The 27,011-nt window shown below is 32.2% G+C and overlaps 1 protein-coding gene across 2 annotated transcripts in view; it reads right to left on the bottom strand.

The window, feature by feature from the left end:
• Positions 1-6,199: 6,199 nt before the first annotated feature.
• LOC130447948 (peroxidasin) overlaps positions 6,200-27,011 on the bottom strand; it is an 82,232-nt gene continuing 61,420 nt past the window's right edge. For both annotated transcript variants that reach the window (XM_056785020.1, XM_056785021.1), the window contains 4 exons: positions 22,534-22,745; positions 12,774-13,301; positions 10,050-10,340; positions 6,200-6,861 (listed from right to left, as the gene is read on the bottom strand). In XM_056785020.1, the coding sequence (XP_056640998.1) occupies positions 6,425-6,861; positions 10,050-10,340; positions 12,774-13,301; positions 22,534-22,745 (1,468 nt within the window). In that variant the 3' untranslated portion in view covers positions 6,200-6,424. The remainder of the gene's footprint in view (positions 6,862-10,049; positions 10,341-12,773; positions 13,302-22,533; positions 22,746-27,011) is intronic.

Below are 27,011 nucleotides of genomic sequence, written 5' to 3'. Positions count from 1 at the left end.
GATAATAAAGTAACGTCATCAGAGACTAAAGGTAAACTGTAACCTTTTAACTTGACCTACCTATTTTATACTGAATCCCCCCCAATGAGCCTCCTACACGAAAAACAATTCCAACGGGAAACTTCACATTTATTCCTTAACTACTTAACTATAGAGTAAGGCATAGGCCCTTCGCCCCTATTTAAACTGTTGATAGTTTCTTCTTTTTAATAAATGCATTACTCATTCTAGGAACAGTTTTATTGTTTCCTCTATTCATTGATTTATTTCAGCTCTTTTTATTCTTGTTTCATCATTTTTACTCATTGTTTCCACCTGTTCTATTTTAATATCGTGTATTTATATTTTCATAGTTACCTGTTTATCCCCTAATATATAGAAATGTGGAAAGATTTGTTCTTGGTAGCTGCACTGGAACTAGACTAAACTGGACCAGTGCAGGCCATTTCATGAGTGTATAGAATTAGTTCAATCGGATACAAAGAACGATATAGTGCAAAGAGCAATGGAGCATCTGTTGATTGTTGTATTTGATGTGATTCAGGCCTTGTAGTATTAACAAAAATGGAAAACGATTTAGTACTTTTTGATATTTTACATTCGTCCGATGACGAAGATGTAGTGCTACCGTTTCCAGATTACACTTATTGCACTGCACTGGATGAACTGACTCTAGACCCAGTGCTAGCAGTACAGTGAACTGGGTGAACTAGTTCTCTTCCACTGCTACTAAGAACAGCGACACTAACGCTGGTTCTGCTACAAAACGCTTCAGTGTACACTTCCTGAACTAGTTCTGCCAGTGCAGCTACCAAGAACAAACCTAAAGGTCCTCGACATTGCCATACGATCAGCGGATTCCAAAGAGGAATAAATAATATTCACATGCTTTGAATAAATATAGGTTAATTGAAATGAATTAGATTTCGTTAATTGTTTTATTATCGTTCGTCTAGTAGAATATTGCGTTGATATTTTCTGTATAAATTAAAGGGTCGTTTATTGTATATAAAGTATTTTAAAAAAAAATGTAAAATGTCTCGAAGAACATTTCTATATTGTTTATTGTCATTTCGTGTTTTTTAATATCTCAATCTATGTCTAGTTTTTGTTGTATGTGCTCTTCAATGGCTACCAGGCTATCAGCGATATTTCTACTCTGTTTACTTTAATGTGAACTACTTGTAATTTACTGCTTTTTCTAGTACATAATTTTGTCTTTGTCAGTGATACAGTTGGGTTTTAACTTCCTCTGAGTAGTCCTCCTTCCATTGTTTCAAATGTTTCTGATGTTGTTAGCTATTATACTAATTTTATATATTGTCTCTAAAATAATATTCGTTAATAGCCACTCAAGCCTACTTGAAAAGAAAACGAAAAATTAAACCACGGCTTAATTTACGAATGTGATTTTGATATTAAGAGATCTTTACGAAAGCGGATCATAAATTGTATTGAAGTAAATGGTGGGCATTTTGAGCATTTGCTTTGAAGTTTTTTATTTTTGTTTACAAATTTGTTATTGTTACATATTTATTTTTTTATGAAAAAAAATTTATTGAACTTTTTAGAAGCAAATAACTCGATAACCGATTGAGTTACACGAATCAAAGAAAAGTAACTTTTTTTTTGTAGAATTTAACGCTTTTTAATATTTTTTTATTATTTTAGTTGTAAGTTTAGCCCAAAAAAAGTTTACTTTGATTTAATTAATACAAACAAATTTAACTAGCGTCCTCTATTGGTAATGTTAAATTAGAGTGCAAATTATGATTCCTCGTGCCAAAAAACGTAAAATTGCCAATTTTCAAAGAGAAATTGTGAAAACATAAAAAATTATTGCGAAAATCAAAATTTAAATTTAAACTAGCAATATTTACATAAGGCATGTTGAGCAGAATCATCATATTTTGAGGTCTAGAATCTACAGTTCAGAGATTGGACATTCTTAATGAATCACCCTGTATATAACATCACTCAATAAGTCGTGTGACTGGTACACAGATGGCGCTGCCATTGTCAAATCAATATGACGTTCATAAAGTCCAAATTTCAAAAGACTATGTGATAAATTTCGATTAATCAGAAAAAAATGACAACCATTTAAGTGAAGCTGGCTTTGTTATTTTCAAAAAAAGTTCGTGTGTTAATTTATCATTGCTTCTTGATAAAAAAATGTACAAGCTTCAAAAGTGTTTTCCGGACGCTGCCTTATCGAAAAGAACCATTTGCTATTGGTTTGCTCAATTTAAACGTGTTCGTACAGATACCGATGATGGTATACGTTCTGGTCGCCCAATTGAGGTGGTTACTCCAGAAAACATCAAAATAGTCCACAAACAACAACATATTGATGATTCAGAGCAGTGATCACTGATCTAAAAAAAAATCAGAGACAAATGTAAAGACAAATCCTTCTACAAGCATGGCATCGAGAAGAGTTGGAATGATTATGATATGAATGAATATGAATAAAATCGATTTTTGGCAAAAAATGTGATTTTCTCAGTTAGTCACACGACTTATTGAGTAATGTGTCAATTATTTTAAGATATCTGATTAATAACACGATTTAACAAAAAAATTTTTGTTCTTTGTCCTAAAGTTTATATTATGGTTTTTCGTTCAATTATACACAAAATTGAAAAAAAAATGTTTTGTACATGTAAATATTAAAATGTCATCACGAATGTATAAATATGATACATTTTGTTTTATATGTGGTTGATTTATTAAAGTTCGGGACATAAAATATGAACTAAAGACAAGCCATGGGCTCCACATGTTGCTTATAGTTATTGTAAAAGATGTTTGGAAGGTGAGCAATTTCTAATTTCTCATTAAATCAAATCTTATAGACATATTAATTTTTATTGCTCAATTTCAAGTTGGTATCGAAGTGAGAAAAGGTCTATGAAATTTGCGATACCAAGAATCAGGTGAGTACCACATCCATGACTGCTACTGTTGTATTATAAATATTAGTAAAAGACGTAGAGGTAAAAATGCAAAACCTATCGAATATGCCGACCTTCAAGCTTCTCCGGCTCCAATTATACATGACCTGACACGACCAGTACCCGAGCCACCAAAAAAATTATCTCAAAAAGTAGCTCACCTCTTAGTTCTAACAGAAGTAATTCTGATAAGAAATCTTTTCTTATACTCCAGCCACCAAAATACCATCTTATAACTACAGAAGATTTTAACGACTTCATAGATAAGAGATATGAATTTGCCGGAAAATAAAGCAGAGCTTTTCGGCTCTCGTTTAAAACAGTGGAATTTACTTGTTCTTGTTAACACCGATTAACGAACTAGGCATGGAACGTTTTTTACGAAAGAAGATGGACTTTGTTTTTGTAACGACAAAAAAGGTATGTTCGAAGAAATTGGCAAACATCTTGAAAGCTGTTTTTTTACACAACGGTAATACATTCCCATCTCTTCCATTTGCTATCTTCTTCTTCTTCTTACGTTAGAACTAGGTCCTGTATTTTCATCAAGGGTTCGCCAGGAGTAGTTGGGATGCTGAGGATCAGCTTTCATACCACCTTATAGGTGGTCGTCCAGGAGGTCGAGTTGTGACTGGTTTCTTTTCCTTTGTAATTTTTGCTAACCGTTCATTTGGCATTCTGTCAACATTCTCTTCTGCGGCTCCTTGCCCATCTTACTACATCCTGAATATCGCACATGTCCCTTATTTCTTCATATCTCTTCCGATCGAATAACGTATGTCCTATTATTGATCTCAGAGTTCGCAATTCTGTTGTTCTTAGGAGCCGTTTAGTAGTTGTGTTATCCGCTCTAGTTTCTATTGCATATGTCATGACCGGCCTTACCCAAGTTTTATATACTTTAATTTTACATTTTGTGCTCATGTATTTATTTCGCCAAATTAAATCTCTAAGGTATCCTATTATTAATGCTGCCTTCGTTGTTTGTGCTTTTACTTCTTTCTTTAGATTTCTATCGCTTGTTATGTTTGTCCCTAGATATTTGAAGGACATCACTTGTTCTACACTCTGATCGTAGATCGCTAGTTTACATCTTCTCGGTTCTTTAGATATTGTGAGAGATTCTGTTTTTTTTTGTGGATATTTTCATGTTGTACGTGTGAGATGATTGTTGCGTCATCAGCATAGCATATTATTTTTCTCTATCTCTATCTCTTTGTCTCCCATTCGGTATCCTCTCCCGGCTTGCTTTACTTCATTGATGATTTCGTCCATTATAATATTGAACAGGAGTGGGCTTAGGCTATCCCTTTGTCTGATAACAGTTGCCACAGGTATTTTATTGCCTAATTTATTTGCCGTTCTCACAAAGGTATAATTATCGGTGTTAAGTTTTTCGATAACTCTTATTATATTGGGGTGAACGTTCTTTTTTTTTAGTAGAGTTATAACATCAGTTAAGCGTATCCTATCAAACGCTTGGGTGAGATCAATGAATTGAACTCTATGGCTTTTTCAGTTATTTGGCGCATTATAAATATAGCATCTATAGCAGATCTGTTGTTTCTGAAACCTTGATGTTCTTTACATATCCCGGTAGACATTACTTCTTCTGCTAAGATTTTTGTGAATAGTTTCAGAACCGTACTCATCAGGCTAATGCCTCGATAATTTTGGGGATCGGTTTTTTCCCCCTTTTTGAAAATCGGTATCAGAATACTTTCTTTCCATTCAGATGGTACATTTTTGACCTCTAGTATTTTATTGAAAAGGGATTGTAGTTCATCATACAGTGTGTCGCCTCCATATTTGATCATTTCGTTTGTTATTTCGTCGATGCCTGGGGCTTTTCTGTTCTTTATCTTGGCTATCATTTGTTGTATTTTATGCAGGGAGAAAATCTTATTTTGTATTTCATTGATGTTTTCATCTTCGTAGGGTAATTCCTGTGCTGATACGTTAGCTTGTGTTGAACTATAAAGTTTTTCAAAATGTTTTTCCCATTCGTCTGCCGTGATTTTTGTGTTTTGTATGTATTCGTTTATTGGTTTTCTCCTATCTCTCAGAAGATTCCATTTGCTATCAAGTACATTTTAAAGAAAATTATGGAAATGTTAAAATTTTGCTTAAATCTGTGAAGTAACACGAGTATAACTCGCTGCTTAGTGAAGATTTTAAAATGGTCGGATTTTTGATGGGACTATAGAGCGGATATACAAAGTAACTGTGTTACCTGTGCTTATGGAATAGCAAAGCGTTCTGTACAATCAGAATTTTGTGTCTGAAAACAAAACGTAAAATACGATTCGATTGTTGAAGCGGAGAAGTGTTAATGCTGCCTCTACTTAGGTTACTGAAACAATTTGTTAATAAACTTGAGAAGCTTTTGGATAGTTGAAAAAGTTTTTTCCCAAGTCATCAGAAACAAAGGTTGAAGCTGGGTTTTTTGTTGGTCCGCAAATTAGATAAGTTACTGAATCGTAATCAAAAAGCAAGCTGGAATAGTTTTAAAGCAGTAGTTTCCGGATTTTTAGGAAGCTGAAAACTACGAAAACTTAGTTGAATATATGCTAAAAAATTTTAATGTCATGAGCTGCAGGATATTATTGAAAATTCATATGCTCCATACCCATTTAGATAAATTTTAAAACAATATAGAAGCGTATTCGGAAGAGCAAGAATAATATTTTCATCACATTATGAACTTCGCACAGCGTTATCAAGGCCAATACAATGGAAACATAATGGAAGACTATATATGGGATTTATTGACTCAAAGTACTTACAAACATTAAAGAAAAACTAAGCTGGAATTTCTGGAACCGTTGGCGATATTCATACTGAACACACTGTTTACACAACCACTACACCAACACTTACAATTACACTATCTGTTTAAGTAAGTTTACCTTCAGTCTCTGAGGACGATAACTTGGTTATAGAAACGCGCGTCAGACAGTGTAATTGTGAGTGTTGGTGTAGTGGTGGTGTAAACAGTGTAATCAGTATTAAACAAAAAGTAAAAGTTTACAGATTTAAAGTATTGTTCACTTTTTTGTAAGCTATTTTGATAGAAAAGCTTGATAAAAATCGTAAACATCTTTGTTTTTATGGTTCTTCATTAAAATCACAAATTGTGGAAAATATCGTCAAAAGTCAAATTTTGTGTTGACACATGTAATTAAACCTGTTTTTCATCATTCACTAGACTTATACTTGACATAACAATTGAAACCAATATATCGGACATTTAGTTTAATTGCGTAATAGTTAGGAAATGTACATAGATAATTAAATTTTATCATAATTATGCTTGGTGATTAATTTTATATATTTGTATTTTTGATTTAATCAGTATCTTGCTTGAAGTTTTAGTATTTGATATTCAGAAATAATATATGATGACTTGACAAAAAAAAGTGGCACATTGATAACAATTTTAAGTTGTGTTTTAGTTTCCCACAACTTTATTTTATTTTTCTGTTTTTCTTAACGTTGCTCAATGTAGAGGACTGCACATCTCTTTTTGCTAATAAATGCTTTCTTTCTGTTTGGAAATCTACATGACAACTCCTTTCTTTTCTTTCATAATATGGACAGTCTGCAAAGCATTCATACCAAAACCTCAAATCCACTTTTGGTATTTCTTCACAGCCAATGTATCCTCCTTGTAATTCTGGTAACTTGAATACGTCTTTAGTAATTAATGTTATGTTATCTGCATTATCGCAAATAAGTCGAGCAAGTGAGAATTGTTTTATTTGTTCCAATTGTTCGGGTTTAAAAACCGAAGGTTTTTCGTAATAAAAACGATCACCATCTCTCAGTCGTTTGAACTGTTCGATCAGAATGCACTGGAAAAGCGGACCGACTTTACCATTATCGATTTGATCCTCCAAAATACCTGAAAAATAGCAATTATTAATAGAATATGGCGGAACTAGGTTAAATTAATGAAACAGTGATGCCCCACATTTTTGTAAACGAATAATAGACGGACAGCTGGAGTGAAATAATGTTTTTTCCAATTTATTCACGCCAAAAAGTGCTTCAAATATTTTCCGGTGCAGTCTTGTGTGTAAAATGGTTTGATACAGAATTCTTCAACAATGCTGGTTAGTTGAGTTGCATATCATTTCAACCAAGACTACAATAATTTCTTTTTGGCTGAAAAGAAACCTGGACAAATCATAAAGTAAAAAATCTGAAGTCAAATAAATGGAATATCTTTGGACAGCAAGCTTGTCTGGAATAATAATGCTGAAATTACTGCTAGTTATCCAACATAGTATGAGTCTGACTAATAGAAATTAGGTTTGCAGCTTTGCGATAGATAGAGGCCATTCTCAGAATGAAAGGTACAAGTAATGAAGGAATTAAGAGCAGGATATATTAGTCCTTTCTGACCAAGTACATCCAATCAGTGGATCTTTCCAGTGACAATGAACAAGATCAGCTATAATGCTTTTAAGTAGAAATAAAAACATAAAAATACCAACAGATGGAGTATTTGGAGCTAGCACCAAATGCTCATAGTGATCCATTTTGACAATCTGGTTCGAAACCTGTTAACAAAAAAGAGTTTCAGGTAGAAAGATTCTGAAGGAGACTTACTCTGATGAATACTTTTTCATCTCGATTATTTCAAAGAGTCTCTTCAAAACCTTATCAGTTTTAGATCTCAAAAAATATCTGTACCTTGGTAAAAGAATAATTTTATATCTTTCCAATGGCTTCGTTAAAGAACCTTTATATCTCGCTTAATGAGAATAAAAGATTTACTGATTGAGTGCTGGTCAATGCTAAGAAATTAACTCTCATCTTCCTATCAAAAAGAGGAGGAGCGACTAATACCTCCTCAAGCCATCCCAGATACTGAAGTTAATTAGAATAGGGTACTTGTATTTCTTAAAAAGTATTTATTTTATTTCTGATATGAAATAATATCAGCAAGTTTATTTACTTGGATTAAAAGTGAAAGAATACTATCTAAATATTTAATTGAAAATCGTAAATATTTCAAATTTTTAACTACAAGGGAAAACGATTCTTATTGGTTTTCATTTGTGACGTCAAAGGTTTAAGAAAATATTGAGCAGTTGTCTGGTTGATGATCACGAGGTTATCGTTGCCGGCCACGTAGCGTGTGCTGTTATACGAGAATATATTGGAAAATTCTTAGCCTACTATAGAACCAAACAAAATTTCAATGTCAAAATATTTATTACTTAACATATTCTACTCTTACTTGGATACATTTATTACACCGAACCTGCAACGTCTCTAGACCTTTAAAAAAAATGTTTTGCATGGCAACAGGAGATTTGTGTGCAGGGGCGTTGTCCTGCAAAAACAAAACACCTTCAGATAGCTTTCCGCGTCTTTTCTCTTAAATTTTTTCCCGTAGAGTAGTCAGTAATGTCGAATAGTAATCTCCAGTTATTGTTCCACCCCTATCGATGGCATTCCCAAAAAACTGAAACAAGAACTTTTCCCGCAGATTTTTGGACACGAAACTTCTTAGGTATTGGAGAACCAGAGTGTCGCCATTCCATCGATTGTTGCTTTGTTTCTGGATCGTAGAAATGTATCCAAGTCTCATCCATAGTAACAATTCGGTTTAAGAAGTCTACATCGTTTTCAAATTGAGCACAGATCGAACGTGATGCTTCTACCCTTGGACGCTTTTGGTCAACATTCAAATATTTGGGGATCCATTTTGCAGCAATTTTTCTCATATCCAAATTGACGTGAACTATATGATGAACGCGTTCGTATGAAATATTCAGTGCTTCAGATATCCGTTTTAGCCCAATGAACTGCATCGATATTTTCGGGGACTGACAAAAAAACGGCCTTCCCAATCGGTCATCATCTTCAATGGAAAATTTACCTCTTTCGAAGGCTTACAGTTCAATTTTTTACGGTCTCATACGAAGGACATTGATCACCAAGGGTATTGAGCATATCTTATGCTCATACAGGTACTTGATGATGATGTCTTAATACTCCAATTTTTCGATTTTCACAATTTTGGTGGACATCTTTTTTCTTTTAATTTATTGCGTAACTCTGGTTTACTTTTTTGACGTCAAACTTTACACTGACACTTCTAATAAGTTATTGTTCATTGCTATGGTAACGCAATATTTTGTTTATGCATGGAACTGGTCTAGGCTAACTAGATATCAATATATCCTCGTAATACAGTTTTTATTTATTAGTTACGTACAAATAATACATTTTTCTGTATATAAGAATAAAGTGAATAAATCTTTCATAGATTGTTATTATATTATTACATAATTACGTTAAAAACTGAGGGTATAATAAACTTAATTACTATAAAATAAGTTGAATTTGATCTTGGCAACAAAAATGATTACATCTCGCAATATCGTCGAAATGATCAACAATTTTAAAACATTTTTGTTGTATATTTAAATTTCTTGACATCATAAAAAAATTTTATAGGGTGTTTTAGTCGGCATCCTGGCACAAAATACGATTTATATACCATTTTTCAGATTATCGAAGAAAATACCTGTCGTATTTACTTTGTATCATATGCTGTATCAGTTTTTATTTTATACCTATGATGTCACGCATTATGGCGACCTTACTAAAATGTTTAAACTACCTACAAAATTTTGGAATTTCCTATATTTTTTTTTCTCTATCAATATTTATCGAATAATTAAAAACAAATATAATAAAAGTCGTATATAAACTATCCAAAACTATTTTTTTCTGAAGCCACGCAAGTGCCCTATTCTAGACCTGGAGCCCAAAAGATAGTAGAAGGTTTTCCCTATATATAATTTAGATCTGCACATAATGGAAGTAGTAATTCCAAAATTCATAGTATATTTATATATACTATATATACATAAGTGCATAATTTCCTGACATACTTAAGAACTTAAATGAAATGGAAATGCAACTTATCATGAACCTTATAAACTAATCGATTCACAACCGTAAAAAACATTCAGATTACCAGTTAGACCATCACAAATTGTTAGCAATAAGCTGATACCTTGTTTTGTAAATCACAGATTTTAATAAAGATCGAAATGTCGGAGAACTTACCTCCAACAAAAACATCAATATTTCCAGGGTGACCATATAGCTTTTGTAATTTTGATCTCACTTTACTATCGCTAATGTTATATTTCAAATCATCGAAGCTAACTACGGGGGCCATATTACAAAATTTTCGGAATTCCAGGTAATCAGGCAGAGCATGATCTCGTCCTCTGTGAATATTCATCGCAGCTAGATCCAAAGCAACCGCATGCGCGGCTTGAAAAAGAGTTTCCGTTAGTTCGGAGTTCAAATTCTCATCTGGTTTTTTCATTTTAGCAGCAACAGAGTAGAAACCTGGAAAGAATCCATTTTGATAAACTATTGAATTCGATTGGAACTGTTCAAAAAACAAAAACAGACAGCTAACTACTTTCACTTTGTAAAGACACCATTATGTATTTGCTTTGGAATTTTTATTTAGTTGAACTATAGTCCAGGGTCGAGGTCTTCAAAAATGGTAAAAATACCTCAAAATTTATGTGAAAAATTCATATAACCAAGTTTTTGGTTATATGAATTTTCATCTTTTCAAAAAAAACTTACCTTTTCATATCCCATATACACTGTAATTTATTTGATTTGAAATATTTATTTTCTCACCTTTTTTGACTTTATGTCAAAAAAGCACCCGAATGTCTCAATCGAAAATTATCGTGTCAAAATATCACTGTTTTTCATAAGTTCAGTGTGCTTTTTGTTCGTTAAAATATCTAATTTTTGATGGTTTGAAAATTCCTTTAATCATTATTATCGCGACAAAATATACCTTTTTTTTCAAAAGGTCGGTGTGCATTTTGTTTGTTGAAATATCTAATTTCTGATGGTTTGAAAAAGTTTTTTTTAATAATTATTATTGCGTCAAAATATCACTGTTTTTCAAAAGGTCGATGTGCTTTTTGTTCGTTGAAATATCTAATTTCTGATGGTTCAAAAATTTTTTTTGTCATTATATACAATTTTGAGCTTTTTATTAAAATCTTTTTAAGTACTCAAAGAAAGTAATATTACATGTTACATAGATAAACGGAAAAATTGCCAATAGAAATATACTAACACAAAATTAAAAAATTACTTACCATCACAAGTACCAGCAGCTACTTCAACTAAAAGATGGGAACGTAGGCGTAGAAAAACCTCAGATAATAAACCTCGATAGAAATTGCCTGAGATACTAATAAAACTGTCATTGTTGTGGGTCAAAATATGGATCTTTGGTCCTTTTAAATCAATTAAATTCAAATAATTATGACACTCATTTTCTCAAACCAGGTTTTGGAAATTGTTGAGGAACTATTTTTCACATTTAATAGTTTCAAATATGAATCCTTCAAAAATATTGTTGCATTTCTGCATTGCTTTTCCGGTTGCGATAGAATATCTGGATTTGACAGAAAAGGAAAGAAAAGTCGTAATAAATTCATTATTCGACGGTAAAAAGTTGTCAAATTTGGCCAATATTTTTTATAAGACTAACACTCAAGATTTTAAAAATATCAGTTGGTAAAAATTAAATCATTTTTCATTTTGGCAAACCTCCCATCCACAGATTGTGACTGGAAACAACATCAACGTGGTATTACGTCTAAATTTACAGAAAAGGAATCAGTTCCGAAAGTATTGCTTAAAACTATTTGCTGCAGCTGTGAGACTGGATGTAACAGTTCAAAATGTGGCTGCCGAAAACATAGCTTAAAATGCACAAATTTATGTCATGATTCTGAAAATTGCTCCAATATGGAAGAAAAAACCTACGAGAAAGTTAATGATTCAAATGAAATTGTGGATGGTGATTGTCTTGAAGATTTCGATGACCAACTAGAATTAGAAAGGTTTTGTCATCAAGGAGACAAAAACTCAGAATTCAAGATAAGGTATTTATAAATAACAGGATTGATGTTTTTAAAAATATTATAATAAATAACGTAATTAGAAATATCTGAATTCAATAGTACAATTTACAAGTATATTTATATTTTCTGAGATTTTCTATGAATGAATGTAATTAGAATTTAATAAATAGACTTTTTGACTAAAAAAATTGCAAAAATCACATTTCTTTGATGAAATTGTACACAATGATTAAAAAATTATTTTTTAATTCGAGAACATTTACTATAGTAATGTATAATATATATGTATGTATAAAAAAATTAAACATAAGAAAGTAGATATTTAAACGAACAAGTACACCGACTTTTTGAAAAAAGCTGATATTTTAATGCAAGTTTTTTTGATTGAAAATTAGGGTGATTTTTTGATATTAAGACAAAATAAGATGAAAAAATAAATATTTTAAATCAAATAAATAACAGTGTATTGGGACATAAAAGTAAGTTTTCATTAAATTTAACAGAAAAAAAATTTTTTGATAAAGATAAAAACGGGTTATGTGCAAAAATTACTAACTACAAAAGTTGTAGATCTTTTTATTATCTATAACTTTCAACTTTTTTCCGTAGTTTTGCCGAAAATCGAGATAAATCATTTTTCGCCCTTAAAAACTCACCCCCCTCTCACTTCCCATAATTTATTTTTCCTTTCATTTTTATCATATTCCTCTCCTTTTTCAATGTGTTCCATCCTACTGTTATTTTTTTTGGTTTCAAAAATTATCGACCCTGGTCTACTAATGTTAACTATTAGTATATTTCCAAATACACATTTTTAGAATTCCGTCTAATATGGCGATTGGAGAGTTTAACCACTGAGTATTTTATTTTTACATACCTCTTATTAAAGGATCAATTCCACCCTCCTCAATAATCCTCCAGGGCGAAAAGAATGCCTTCGATAGGGGTAAATTACCTTCTCTAATAGGCGTAAAATTTGAGTTCAATCTATGAAGTATGGGATTAATAAGTGTATGTCCGAAGCGAAGTGCTGCTGTTGCAAAAACGTTAGAAATTGAGGGATTGAGATTAGGCTTGTAACCTTCATACTCGCCCAATTTAACCATTCCTCTATCTCCAAGGATAATAGGCAACCAAGATTTATAGGTTATGTGTTGCATAAATGCTCCTACTATTTTTCTAGACTCATGATAAAGCTGATCTGTGTCCCAATGAGGATTGATATGTTTCAGCTCTTTTGCTATCCTGTTGTGTTCCCTGAGCCAAATAGTATGCATTGCCAATAAACCTACTTGTTCATTAGCACGAATATCACCTGCTACAAAGCAGTTGAGAGTACTTTCGGTAAGATTTCGCCGACAGTCAATCCCTTGATTTTCTGCGTATGGAAGCAAAGGTTTTCTTCCTGGAACGATAAAAAAATTCCACTGCTTAATATATAGAGAAATATGTTGCTTAGTAAAAAAAAGTTTGTGTTGTATAATTGTACAAAATCCCATTCCACAAAAAATGGATCAATATCCGGAATTTAACGATTCGAAAAGCATACTTTTTTCAAATTAATTCCTAAATAATATTGACATAGTTTAATCTTAATAGCAGTATTTGGAATAGTTATTTGTATACCAAGGACTAAGCTACTTTGTTGGACGAGTCTGAAAATTGCGAGACGAGCAACGTACGAGTCCAACCAAGTAGTATTTCAAGCGTATTCAACATTTTTTAGACGACGCATAAGATCCAAAACTTTTTCAATGACACTGAGGAAAGAAAATAAATAATAGAGAATCAATCATAAACATTTTATTTATTGAACAATATAATGTACTCAATGATATTTGCAATGTCAATATTAATTTATTAATAATTTGCAAAAAGTAATGTTGATTGTACCTCCAGGACAATTATTAATATTTATTGGATTGGATGCAGATGGAATATGTATATCTCTACTAGATGTTGATGGAATCTCGGTAGATGTGTTTGTGATTTCGATACAATTTGTAGATGTGTTTGTGTCATCGAAGTGAAACTGTCAACTGTCAACATTGGAGTGGCTAGAGTCATAATTTAAGGAAGTTAAAGTTGTTTACACCAGAGCGTCCCGAAAGTGTTTTATAGTACGGAACTGTCACTATCCATTTCTGTGCTACAGAAAGTGTCCATCAAATCTTTTATGTTAGGGAGGCGCTACTATCGCATGATTGTAAATTTTAAATGAAGCTCTAGAAATTCAAGAATAAGGGCAGAGAAAGAAAGAAGTGATAATTGACACTTTCTTTCTAGAAATTCACAATAATTTATTAACATTCAGCGTTATCTCAAAGTAGCTTTTCTAGGTTATATTTACAAAATTATTTTGTACTACGTGAATAGTTTCGATTTTATATACCAATATTTAATTAAAGACTCTAGTCATTTAAAATTTTTTAACACTGTATACTTCACTCTATCTATAATAACTAAGTTCATATGTATGGAGGGTGGAGGTAAGGAGAACCATCTCTGTGCTACAGAAAGTGTCCATAAAATCTTTACGTTAGGGAGGCGCTACTATCGCATTAGTGTGAATTTTGAATAAAGCGCTTTATATCAATTTTAAATGTATGAATTTGTAAATGTTGAATTAAAAAATATATTTAAAAATAAATGTTTTACATACTGTAGGTTTAAAGAAAGATAATGACTTCGGCGTACTTACTACTTGAGTTACTTTTCATTTTACGTCCACTCGGACAACTTTTCACTGTGCAAATTTTTTCCATTATGATTTAGTTGTCTTTTAAAGTTTTGTTATAATTGACACTTTATAATTACTTGCAAAAATTGTTACAAATTCACAAGAATTAACATTCAGTGTTATATCACAGTAGCTTTTCTAGGTTATATTTACAAAATTATTTTGGACTATGTGAATAGCTTAGATTTTGTATACCAATATTTAATTAACGATTCTAGTCATTTTAAATATTAAATTTTCTAGCACTGCATACTTCACTCTATCTAAAATAACTAAGTTCATATGACATCTCGTCCGATAGGAGCGCCATTCTCGTCAAATTTTGAATTATAATTTACCGTCTATAAGCGGACAGTTTTTAAGCTAAGCCCCCATATGAGATGGTCCTCCTTACCACTACCCTCCATAGAATACAGAACGAACAACTTTCAGATGGCATCGTCTAAAAAAGTTATTGTAAACTTACATACATAAAAATAAACTTTTTTGGAACCAATATTTAAAAGTCACAGTAGTGATAGAGAAATCGATTTTCAAATATTAGCCTAAAGTCCAACAATCTTTAAATTGCAAATTTATTTCATTGAAGGTATATGAAGTATCCTTAATTGAGATGTTACATTAGCTAATGGCCCGTTGTTACGGAGGAATTTATAAGACGAGAATATCATGCTACGAGTGTTGCTATTTAAATTTTGAGATACATAATTTTTATAATTGCATATGGCTTTATTGTTTTTCAAAATATTCTTCATTAAAATCAATAGATTTCCGCATGCGTTTGAACTAATTGTCATTGCCATTCCGATTGAGGTACGTTCAAAACATCACTACTTCTTCATGTATAAAAGATAGTTGATCTCACAATTTATTTATAAAAAATCATTGAGTGCCAAACAAGGACTACATTGCGGATGACCCGTCAATTCGATGTTTTAATGTTCAAAAATGTTTTTATTTGTACTAATGTGTGGGAATGATTCTGCGATTGGTTCCCCTGATTTTTTCGAACACTTTCGCCAAACAAATGCGGGTGTACCGTTCAGAATTGACCGTTTTACGTTGCTCTAAAGCTTTCAAGGGCTGCGCGCGATCAACTTTTGTTGGATTTTGCTCGTCTTGACGGACTCATACAGTCAATTGATGTTCAGTTTCGATTTCATATGGGTAGATCCATTATTTCTCGTCTATCGCAATCTTATAGACGTCTTTTGAAGCATCGCTATTGAATTTTTTCAGCTTTTTTTTACTATCAATCGACACGAGCTTTTTTTTGAGCCATTGTCAAATTATGGGGTATCCAACGCGAATAAATATTTTTTGCAGCCAAATGTTCATGTACTATCGAATATATGTATGTGGTACTAATGCCCTAGTATGCATCAATCTCACGGTATGTAACATGACGATCTAGCAATATCAGTTTACGCACAGCATCGATGTTGGACGACATTCACGAAATTCATCCTGTAGTACGACCAATATTGAATTTGTAAAACACGGTGGCTCGAGATAGTTCTTCATCACCAAAAGTCGAACCGAGCTGATCGGCATTGGTTCAATCCATCGAAAGTCATAGAAAAGCATCACACGAAAATGTTCGCGATTTAAATCCACTTTTTTGACAAGATGAATGTTTTGAGTATCTGAAAACAACTCAAATAGCACTCGTGTGACAACAAGTTGTGAGTACTTTGCCTATTAAAAATGTCAAATTTTAGTGTGACCATATATTAAAACTTAAGTAGCAACCCTCGTATTAGAACTGGTATATTTAGATGAGTACATTGAGAAATTAATAAATAAATAAATAAAACTGATAAAATCACTACTAGGTATCCGTATCCCTGATTCTAATTCCAAAAAATGTATAGCAAAATATTGTATTTGCAAAACACCTGGACTACCTTGTAACCTAGAAATAATGTAAAAAGATTGTATTCTTTTAGGATATTAAGATTGAATTGTTTATCAACATAAAACTGTGTTGTGAGATGTAAATAGACGAGTGAGTTTTGCCGAAGCTAACTAAAAATATTGTTGATAAATAATACTACAAAATCATTTATTTTGTGATAAATAAATACTTTATATAGATGCAAAATGGAATCGGTTAAGAAAATATAGTAATAATTTGGGTAAGATGTTAAAAAATGCAAAAGTAACTAACAAGTGTTGTTTAATTGATATTTGATAAAATATTTATACAGACAAAAAAAAGAGATTCGTTGGTTAAAGTTTGGTAGGATTGGAGAGTTTTTGTAAGGAATTTGGTTTGTTTGAAGTAGGCTCTGATACAGGAATTGCTCCTCTGCAGAGCTGGGGATTGTGGTGGTTCCGTTGAGATGTGTTCGTCTAACTGCTTATGGCGAGGTATTTTGGGCGAAAAAATGAAGTGGAGCTTGCAAGTAAAAACGTTTTTTTATTTTTGAGAGGTTTTATTATTTTTTATATTTTTTTGTTTTTTTTTTGTTTTTTTTGTTTTTTTTTTATATTTAATCTAATTTGGGGTGGGCGGGTACAGCTGCGGCTGTATTATTCCCTTTCGTCGGCCATTTGGCTGGAGAACCGGTTTACCAGGTAAAAGAATGTCAAAAAAAAGGTCCCTTAAATTACAAGCTTCGTAGACTCACGTGCGGCGGCGCGCCGCGGTGCCCGCATAGAACGGCAACCGGCCGTGCTCCGAAAATCGGCAGTAGTTTATTAACCAATTATCATGGAATTTCAAGTAAAGGCTCAAAAGTTGTCTTTTACTATGTGAAATAAAATGGCGCTGTTTTTTTTCGAAATTGTTTATTCTTCTTTGCACGAATGGCCTATAAACAAATGAAAGTATGATTTTCCTATTAAAATTTTACCTTCCTAGTGCTTCAAAATGTACGTATGAGGTCTCGTTTAGAACGAAAAAGTATTTTCTTTGAAATGGATCCTCAAAAGTGTCAATTGAATCTGCCCAGGCCGAAATACGACCGATTGAAAGAGAAATCAGCGCGTTCTCACATTTTTTTACCCTACTTTGCTTCTAATGAAGATTTTTTTAAAATTGAAAAACGTAAATATTCGTTAGAAAATTTGCAACCAGACTGTTTCATCAGAAGCCCCTTAACTATTGTAGATAATAAATTATGGCCGTTTAAACAATTAAATTGTTAATAACAAAAAACTGAGCAGGGTGCCGTCCTCGTAAGCCCTAAAAATCGATTCTCCGGGCCAAAAAACATAGATATCAATAATTTTTTCATAGCAACCCATAATGGGCTACGGGAACCCCTGCCAGCGCCCGGACTATTATGTTCACAAAAGCTTTAATGACTTGAGTAAAAACAGTAGAAGATACAATTATTTATTAATATATTTACAAATTAACAATTGAAGAGCTTAGTGGATGAAGATGTTATGAGACAAATAAGTGGATTCGAGATAATCAGCTTTAAAGTTTTTAACTTGCTCTTTTTCTCTACATAACACAATCCGCAGTTTTTTTGCATGTTGTTGTAGTTTGATTATTCAAAATATTTGTGCCTTATTGACTTAGTTGTAACTTTTCAAATAAAAGAGAATTTTCAAAATTTATAGCACATGACATCTTCTTTAACCTACATATTTCCAAGACATGAATACGTATTAGTTGAAAAACTTGTTATGTCCATGTTCAACATCAACATTAAACTAAATAATTTACATTTAAGGAATAGGAATAGATTTATTGAAATCAAACAAATATAAGAAAAATATTTATTGAACAGATCTGTAAAAATATGACAAAAAAATTAATGCAAAATTATAATCATGGTAAGAGATTTTTTTCATTTTCCTTATTGATCACCGATTCGTAAAAATATTTATATTCATTTTTGATGTAAGGAAGTTGCTGTTGTAAGTTTTGAATTTTTTCTGAAGTCAAGCTAGCTCCGGTTTCAGTGGTCCTTTCCAGGTCAACTTCTTCAACTTGGACGGGTTTCGTCGCACAACGATTCTGTTTCAACAAGTTGACTTTCTTGAAAAGAGTATACGGATCATAGCAATCCTTGTATAGGTATGAGCCAAATTCTTCAACTCTTATCCATTTTACCTCATCTCTGAAAGCTACTTTTTCAGTGAGAATGTTCTTGTTTCGATTGATGAGCTTCAGTTTTTTCGGGAGGTCTTTAAAATTTCTGAAGTGAGAAGTCATATCAGTAACATGGTTGTTTCTTCCACTGTTCTGTATAATATCTAATACCCTCAAACAAACCGAAAAGCCGACAAGTGTTGTTGTCTGGAAGCTCCCCTATATTCTCAAAAGAAAACGTTGAAAAAGTACCTTCTACGTTATCTTGCGGGAATCCGATATTGGCAAAAGAACAATACCAAAGATTATTCTCTAAAAAATGTTTCTATCTAATTAAATAAGATAATCTTACACTATTTTAAGTAGTTGTTTTGTTAGAACTAAAACATTTTTCATAAAAACTTCATTTGTAAACTAATGTTATTTTAATTTACGTTACCGGTAATCCGACTGTAAACCGATTGATTGATATTACTAGTTAGGAAAAGCGAGGATGTACTCTATTATTAACTAATAAACACAAAGTATAACCTGTTGCATACAATTTCATATATACAATATTGTTTATCAAATTTAATTTGTTCGCACTTACCGCTTGAGTTCCTGTTGTCACAAGAATCACTTTTCAATCTTTTAAGAGCTTCTCTAACCATACGTTCTCCTCTTGATTCCATTGTAGTTATTAAAACTATTTTCTGAATATTATTTTTTGAGAAAGAAACTATCAAGAAACACATTACACATTAGAGAAGATATTTATAAAATACCTAGAGGTTATCCATGCAACTAAGACCTCATGTTCGTTAGTGGAAGAACATGCCATGATACTCAAGGTCGTAACTTTGAAAGTGGAAGAAGATGTCTTGTACCCATAGCATGTTCTTTCATTACCAACTTGGCATCGACCTGTGCACATAACAACTTCATCCACTGAAAATAGCTTTAGTGGAAGGGTTAGCGAAAAGGGGAAACATGCTATGTTTAAAGGAGAGAATAACATGTTCATCCACATGAAAATCTCGATTTCCTCAAAAATGTCACTTAACATGTTCATCCACTAATCTCTTCAATTATTGTTGAAAGTCACTAGGATTTTCAGTGACTAATTTAATAAATATAGAGCGATTCGTAGTTATTGCGTAAGAGAAACACTAATCGTCAATGGCGTGGAAATTTTTAAGTGAGGAAAATAATTTTAAATGACTATAATGCTATCATTTTCATCTACTGACTGAATTAATGTAGTTTAGTAATCACTTATCTTGCAAAACTAAAAAAACCAATTGGTCAATTCCTCACGTCGATTAGAGTTGTCTTTTAAGCTAAAAGTTCATACTGGTCCACTACTCACCTACACCAACACTCACATTTTTATATTGTCTGATGCGCGCTTCTATAACCAAGTTACAAAGTTATCGTCCGAAATAAACACATAATTTAAGTATCATTACAAACTGCTTGTAAACCATTTATGGATCGAATCTTTCAATCTATCGCTAAATAAGATATTGAGAATGGGAAATTAATTACCTAAAAACTGTCTTTACCCGAAACGCTGCGAGAATTATTGAATCGCTCGAGATCAATAACAGTAACAATTTCAATATTGAAAGATAAATTTGAACATCCACGTCATAATTTCTCAGACAACGGCAGGATACCACAGCCGCAGTCAATGAGCTTGTCGAAGTGTTTAACCAACATACCAGAGCATTGGAGAACCTGAAAGTACCAGTTGAGTTCTGGGGTATACCGTTAGTTGATGTTGCTTTTATCGAAACATAGTCCAAATACGGCTTGGCAGTGTGAACTCATCTTGCATGGAAATTTCCGTCGTTCGAGATTTATAAGTTGTTAAGACAAAGACTGATTGTCCATCTCATCACAATCCGATAAAAATCGAAGCGTACGATCTTTATGCTTTCAATATTAAAGACACCCAAGCTAAAAAAGACTCTGTACTGTGTATCCTGTATCATTTGTTGTATATGTTTAAATATTTGTATTCTTTAATGTTAGTTAGAAAGTTATTATAAAACTTATGGAAAACAGAGCCACACATTGTTGCATATTCCTATTCAAAATACAGTAGACACAATATCACTCTAACTCGACAACTCAGCAAAGGCAAGCAACGCTTGTAGTTAATGCTGCGTTTAACAACACAATGGTCACTGCAGTACTCAGAAGATCCATTCAGTGTCGAGATTTACTCGATATTTGTTCTATTGTGAACTTCATTACCCAGTTTCTTGTAGATATTTTAAAATTAGAGAAAACAGTATGCGATAGACCTGTAGATGCTTTACACTTTATGAAAACATACTGTACTGCATTAGCAACAGCGTATAAGAAAACATTAAGGATGAGAGGCAACTATGTCACCACTGGTATCACATGTCGATTTTCCTTCGGCTATTTTATGGAAAGACGGAATAAGTCAAACGCTTTTGCCTTCGCCAAGCAAGAACAGTTTTATAAGACGAAATTTTCCTACCAAGTCTCCAATCGTAGACGAATTGCGACTGATAGAAAGCTGATTAATCAAATGTGTAAAACAAAACTCATATGGGATATGTTGTGACATTCATGGATGCAGTTAAGTAAAATAAAAAATATTGAAATTATTTTAAAGTCAATCCACCACGGACCGATTATGACATGGCGTCATGGGTACAAGCCCGCATTAACATTTCAAATAGTAATTCTTGATATTATTGTCCTTTTAGTACGAAAGTACGGTTGGTGTTGTGGGTTGAGGATTCGAAATAAAACTATGAGTTTTTTTATTGCCATCGTTTCGTTCCTTTATTTGATCGTTATCAAGACTAAAAAAATATAACGCAAATATTGAGGAACGTAAACCACACCATCCGTAATTTCAAATACTTTCAATTAAGCTGGAATTGATTATTGTCCTTATTGTAGTATTTTTATGCGTAACGGCGGTCCATCAGCCTTAAGACGTTTCATTTCACGTCGTGTCGAGATATTTATAGTGATAATGGTAATTTTGTTAGCACTAAGATAAGGGAACAATTATAATAAGTATTTTTACAATAATAACGAGACTAAATAAAATTAATAAATAACTTGATATTAGTTAATTGAATTATTTTCATCAGCATAATTTGATTCCCATCAATATTTGAAGACAATTGTTGATAATAACATAATCTACATATTAAAACCTCAAATGTCCATATTTTTTAGCTTACACCTTTTGCTACAAGTTTTTGTTTCATTGTTTTGTTATCTTCTTGTCATGTCATGTGAGAAATTGGATTTTTTTTACAGTACACTCGCGAGACTTTTCTAGAACAATTATCAGTCTGAACTATTTATTGCACTATTTTTTGTTAGTTTTGTAGAATTTCATTATCTTATTACACAGATGGAAATTACTTAAAAAATGAACGATTAGGTAGAACAGGTTTGATTAAAAAGTAGCTTAGGCTCTAACATATAAAACACTGAAAATAGGAATTTGTTCTGTTCTATTCGTTCTGTTTCCCAAATAAATTGATTAGAAAAACTTACCAGCTAATATAAAGAATAGTATAACGATAAATTTACTAGATTTACTTTGATTTAAAATTTCAGTTGTAAAATGTAGATCGATAGAGAACGTTTTAGCAACGACATTGAGGTCGATAATAAATGAATTTCTTGAAAAACTTGAATATTGGAATGAATAAATCAGGATTGAGTGGGCTCAAATTTTTCTATACAGGGGTGAAATTTAATGTTTTCTAATGATGCAAATCGTTTGAAATCATTCATTTTCATATATATGTCGTCGCAAAAAATACTATTACTACTTATTATGTAGGTATTTATATTTACCTGGAAACGTAGGACCTTCTCTTAACCTTCCCCAGTTAGTATTACGATCCCTTAAATTATTAGCCAATTCTTCAGAATATCCATAAACTTGTGATGCATCGATATAAGATGTCAACTGATTTATTTGCTCCCTAGGTTGTATGTAATCAAAGAAAACAGAAGTCATACCCGATCCGCAGATAGATGATGTTCTTATAAAATCTATGCAGCGTCTGAAAATCAATAAATAGAATGAGACCTTATTTCGTAACTTCCAGTTCAGTTACAACGATAATGAAAATTTTGTTTTCAAAGGAATATACTGATGAAGATGTAACCACAAATTATCATTTTTGTGATAAACTTAATCAAACCATATTGTTACGAATAATCGCAAAATGGTTTCCTAGGCCGACCCTGTCCAGCTACTATGAAATTTTAAAAATTCGACGAATTCGGCGGAAGCGCCTTTGATTAACTTTTTTATTAAAGCGGGTGGTTTATTTACAGTATTTCTAGGAAAGTCTATGTTTTTTTTTTCTTTTGTTTCTTTTTGTTCTAGAACTTTGTGGAATTCTATTTGTACTATAAAAATAAGTTTATGTAGCGCAGTTAGTTTATTTTTAAATAAATAGTCGTAGTGACAAGAACGAATTAGTGAAAGTAATCGCAGAAATTATTTAAGAGATATTTATAACTAAATTATTATAAGTTAAGTGTATTGTTTAGTGTGAAAATAAACTAAGAACGTAAGAGACAGTGTTTATTCATTCACCCCACGAATAGAGAGATTGTAAATAAGTACGAAAAATTTATAATATTACATTGATACCAAAGTTTCTATGGAATTAGTAAAATGCCCTTTTCATTATATGGTCTGCTGAACTCCGATTAATGGTATGATTCTTTTTAAAATAACATCATACTACTAATCTAGAATTTAGTTTTTTCTTCCTCTGATATTCTATCTACTGGATTGTAAATTTGAATAATATCCAAAAGTACAAAATTTTAATTCAATTTACTATTCAAGTTTTATTATTGTTTTTTTACCATTATGTCATTACCTTTTTTGTTTGTTCTTTTTTTCACTTCCGAATAATATAACATCTCATTTTTCATTTGTAATTACTTCCTCATCCTTCTTTTTTATTTCACTCACTCTCAATATTTACACCTTATTGTCCTACATTTCTTCAACAGTTCCTATATACTTTCCGGTTATCGTATTCATGTTCCAGATTCTAGTAACTGATCAATGTCCTATTTTTTTATCTGTTGTTTGTTGATTTTATTTTTCCTTCTGTATTATTTTTTTTTAATTTTTGTCGAATTTAGTTGAGAAATTAGTTATTTATGCAACATGTGATTAAAGTAATAATTTTTTTTACAACTGTTATGAAAAGTGACGTATTTTTCAAAGCTAACTTAATTTCAAAACCACATATTGTTCACACTGTGAGAAATATTATTTCGCACGGCACTTTGCCCACACCACATACATTTAAATGGAGAATTAACAAAAATCGACGAAAACTTAGTCGGGTATTATCAACTTTAAATAGTTGGCACAACTGTCAGATTATAGAAGTTTTTTAAATTCTTAGGTAGTTTTCATTCGTGATTTGATAAAAATCACAATTTCCATTATCTATGATTTTAGTAGGTCATAATTATACCAATTTATAATAAATAATATGGATACTGACAGTAGTCTCGATTTTGATGAAACTCCACCAGAGATATCGAAAAAAGCAGCAAAAGTAACTTTAGATTTGTTGCCGGAAATTTCAAGAAAAAAATTATGAATTAGCATACGAGAAATTTATGAAATGGAGGAGAAATAGAAAAATAAAATCTTTTTCGGAAACTGTAGTTTTGGTATACTTTGAAGAATTGTCGAAACTCTAAAGGCGTCTACATTTTGGTCACAATATTTAATGTTGCGAAGTACTATCAGTATAAAAAATAACATTGATGTACCCACGTATCAGAAGTTACGTTCATTTTTGAAAGAAAGAATGTCCGACAATTACTTCCCCAAAAAATCAAACATATTGACAGTAGAGATTTTTGAACGAAGCTCCAGACAAGGAATACGAGGATGTATTGATATCTAGTTAGCCTAGACCAGTTCCATGCATAAACAAAATATTGCGTTACTATAGCAACGAACTTATTAGAAGTGTCAGTGAAAATCGAAAAATTGGAATATTGATCATCAAGTACCTGTATTTAAAAGGGTTAAGAGGTAAGCAGATTTACGAAGATACGCTTAATACCCTTGGTGATCAATGTCCTTCGTTAGCGACCGTAAAAAATAGGACTGGAAGCTTCAGAGGAGGTAAATTTTCCATTGAAGATGATGACTGATCGAAAAGGCCAGTTTCTGTATCAGTCCCCGAAAATATCGATGCAGTTCATGACATGATTTTATCAGACCGTCGAATTGGGCTAAAACGGATATTTGAGGAACTGAATATTTCATACGAATGCGTTCATAATATAGTTCACGTCAATTTGGACATGAGAAAAATTGCTGCAAAATGGATCCCCAAATGTTTGAATGTTGACCAAAAGCGTGCCAAGGTAGAAGCATCGCATTCGATCTGTGCTCGATTTGAAAACGGAGTAGACTTCTTAAACAGAATTGTTACAATGGATAAGACTTAGGAACATTTCTACGATCCAGAAACAAAGTAACAATCGATGGGAGATCCAGAAACAAAGCAACAATCGATGAAAGATCCAGAAACAAAGCAACAATCGATGAAAGATCCAGAAACAAAGCAATAATCGATGGAATTCCGACACTCTGGTTCTCCAAGACTTAAGAAGTTTCGTATGCAAAAATCTGCTGGAAAAGTTCTTGCTTCAGTTTTTTGAGATTTCCATGATTGATTTCTTGGATAAGAAATAACTGGAGATTACTATTCGACATTACTGACCACTCTACGGGAAAAAGAGAAAAGACGCGGAAAGCTATCCAAAGGTGTTTTGTTTTTGAAGGACAACGCAACTGCACACAAATTTCATGTTGCCATGCAAAAAATTAGTGATTTAGGGTTTGAATTACTAGAACACCCCCCTTATTCACCAGATTTGACTCCGTCCGACTATCATCTCTTTCCTCAACTGAAAAAAAGTTTATAAGGTGGTAAATTTTTTTCCAACGAGGAGGTAATAAAAGTTGTGGAGGTCTGGTTTGCAGACCAAGAAGAACATTTTTTTGAAAGGTCTAGAGACGTTGCAGGTTCGCTGTAATAAATGTATCCAATTAAGAGGAGAATATGGTGAGTAATAAAATATTTGGTTCTATAGTAGGCTAAGAATTTTTCAATATATCCTCGTATCTACCAATAAAGGTAAATTTATTTAGGAGCAACTATTTTTGGAATATTCTTTTTTCCTTGAATTAATATAGATTTTTCTAATTAGTGGGTTTTCAATAAATAAAAAGAATTAAATAATCATTAAAAATTATCTTCCAAATTATCCAAATTATGGTAGATATATACTCTCGAGTGGCAAGAATTTTTTTTGTAAAATTTTAATTCTATTTGCAGACAGCAGTAGCTTTAGGCGTAGCATGTAGACTGGGTGCTGGATGGATTTGAGTGTGCAAAATGTGATGACCGCGTTTTGGTGTATGGTTTTGAACTCAGAAAAGCATGCAGATTGTGATTCTGAATGTTGCCAGGAGCCATATTGGTCAATTTTCTTTTTACACCCCACCCCCTTAGACATTTAGTAATAGTAGTATTTAATGCTTTGTAATTGATGCTGCCCACATTTATTCAATATAACGATTAATTGTTTCGATCGAGTCAAATGATGTACAGATTGAGCTAAAGCTATATGCTTTGGAGTCTGTTTTTCAGTAATCGTGTAATACACATCGTAAAACACTGATAACGCTCGTCGATTATAATTCTCACTTAATTTATTATTCTTTGCACTGAACAATGCTTGCATAAACATTTGCCTAGTATTCGGTAATTGACCTTTTTGTAAAAATTGTTCAAATCAAATTTCATCACATAAATATCCATCTGGTATTACTTTAGTATTTAATGTTTCTTTTCGCAGTTGTTTAGATACTTGAACAGTGTAGTTTGTTGAATTTACGGTACGCATATATTCAATAACTTCATCCAGTGGTGTAATGCCCTTAAACACTTCTTGATGATTTTGATCTGTCACTCGGATATGAAAATAAAACATTTTTACCATAATTATTAATGAGCAGTGATTTCATAACGCGATTTTCTACAATAGCATCTTCTATTTCAGTGAGTTCAGCTAGTCGCTTGGCCAAGAATGAACTTCAAAAGAGTGAGATGTTAATTGATGTTTCAGTTCATCAATCAGCTTTTCAAATGCCTCTATAAGTATGTCATGTGGTATTTTAATTGAAGGTCTGCCTACTAGATTGTCAGAATTTCTTGGTAGTCGCGATAGATAATCACGATAACAATGTTTATGATACCTCACTTCCA

The sequence above is a fragment of the Diorhabda sublineata genome, chromosome 8 (assembly GCF_026230105.1).
Source record: "Diorhabda sublineata isolate icDioSubl1.1 chromosome 8, icDioSubl1.1, whole genome shotgun sequence".
Lineage (NCBI taxonomy): Eukaryota > Metazoa > Arthropoda > Insecta > Coleoptera > Chrysomelidae > Diorhabda > Diorhabda sublineata.
The sequence above is the reverse complement of the archived record's forward strand: the minus strand, read 5'-3'. Positions and strand labels throughout refer to the sequence as shown.